Source organism: Mandrillus leucophaeus, unplaced genomic scaffold (assembly GCF_000951045.1).
Source record: "Mandrillus leucophaeus isolate KB7577 unplaced genomic scaffold, Mleu.le_1.0 Scaffold228, whole genome shotgun sequence".
NCBI classification, from domain to species: Eukaryota; Metazoa; Chordata; class Mammalia; order Primates; family Cercopithecidae; genus Mandrillus; species Mandrillus leucophaeus.
The window spans coordinates 421,416-422,933 of NW_012102343.1; the positions used below are offsets into that span (position 1 = coordinate 421,416).

Below are 1,518 nucleotides of genomic sequence, written 5' to 3' on the forward strand. Positions count from 1 at the left end.
CTCGGCCTCCCAAAGTGCTGGGATTACAGGCTTGAGCCACCGCGCCCGGCCTTGTAACAATTCTTTGTTATAGAGAACTGTCCCATGGATTGGAGGACGATCAGTAGTGCCCCCATCATTGTATTAACCAAAAGTCCCCCAAAATTTTCTAAAATTTTAGAGATCTGCCACTATGATAAAGGTAACAGAATGTTTGGGACAGTTGCAGACTATATATTACATAATGATTAACTTTGTTTCCTGTCAGCATTTTTGTTTCTTAGAGCAGTCTCCCCGCTATAAACCATGGATTAAATTATAGTCCATTTGAGGTTATTCTGAAATAAAATTATTTTATATTCCAGTGCAGTTAGATTCTTCAAAGGCTCTAACTCAAGAAACTTAAAAGGACTGCAGCCTGGAACTCCTGGGCTCAAGTGATCCTCCTGCCTTGGCCTCACAAAGTGCTGGGATTACAGGCACAAGCCACCACACCCAGCCTAACACCTTCCGCATGTGTTTTTTGCTTTAAATTATTTTTAAAGGACTAATTTTATAGGTTGTTTTGAATTACATGGCTGTTGAGAAGGCTGGACATGCTCAGTAGTCTCTGAAAGATAAGATTCTTCTTCAAAATGCCCAAACTATAATTTACTTCTTGTCATATTCAGAAATCTGTAATACTACTACTGTTACCAAGAGATTTGCTGTAATTTCTCTTTTTTTTTTCTCTTTTTTATTTAATACATCAAGTGAGTCGAGTCCCTACCATATATAAGGCAGTTTTCTTTATACCCTTTTGTTTATGGAATGCTAAGTGTTATACATTTTCAGAGGAAGTTAAATGATTGTCTATATTGTTACTGCAGTAACTGGACTCTTCCTATTCTGTGTTCTATGTGACATTTTTGCTACTGACCACCTTAACACTTTAGCCTTAGTGTCCTATTGCCTCTATCAGCAGGGCAGAAATGGTGGTTAAAATATTACATCATTGGGCCGGGCGCAGTGGCTCACATCTGTAATCCCAGCACTTTGGGAGATCAAGGCAGGTGCATCACGAGGTCAGGAATTCAAGACCAGCCTGACCAAGATGCTGAAACCCCGTCTCTACTAAAAATACAAAAATTAGCCGGGCGTGGTGGCACACACCTGTAATCCCAGCTACTCAGAAAGCTGAGGCAGGAGAATCGCTTGAACCCGGGCGGCAGAGGTTGCAATGAGCCAAGATTGTGCCATTGTACTCCAGCCTGGGCGGCAAAGCAAGACTCTGTCTCAAAAAAAAAAAAAATTACATCATCTATTTAAATGGTAGATTGGAAAATGACAGTTGAAGTATATGGTAATCGGCTGGGTGTGGTGGCTCATGCCTGTAATTCTAGCACTTTGGGAGGCTGAGGCAAGAGGATCATTTGAGTCCAGCAGTTAAAGACCAGCCTGGGCAACACAGTGAGACCCCACCTCTACAAAAAAACAAAACAAAAAGTAGCCTGGCATGATGGTATGTGTCTGTAGTCCCATCTACTGGGGAGGCTGAGG

General features: G+C 41.7%; 1 protein-coding gene across 1 annotated transcript in view; it reads left to right on the forward strand.

Moving 5' to 3' along the window:
• The window catches only part of CCDC176 (coiled-coil domain containing 176), a 49,001-nt gene that overhangs the window by 43,197 nt on the left and 4,286 nt on the right, over nucleotides 1-1,518 (forward strand). Inside the window, exon 8 of the mRNA XM_011981576.1 lies at nucleotides 345-416. Coding sequence (XP_011836966.1) covers nucleotides 345-416 — 72 coding nt within the window. The remainder of the gene's footprint in view (nucleotides 1-344; nucleotides 417-1,518) is intronic.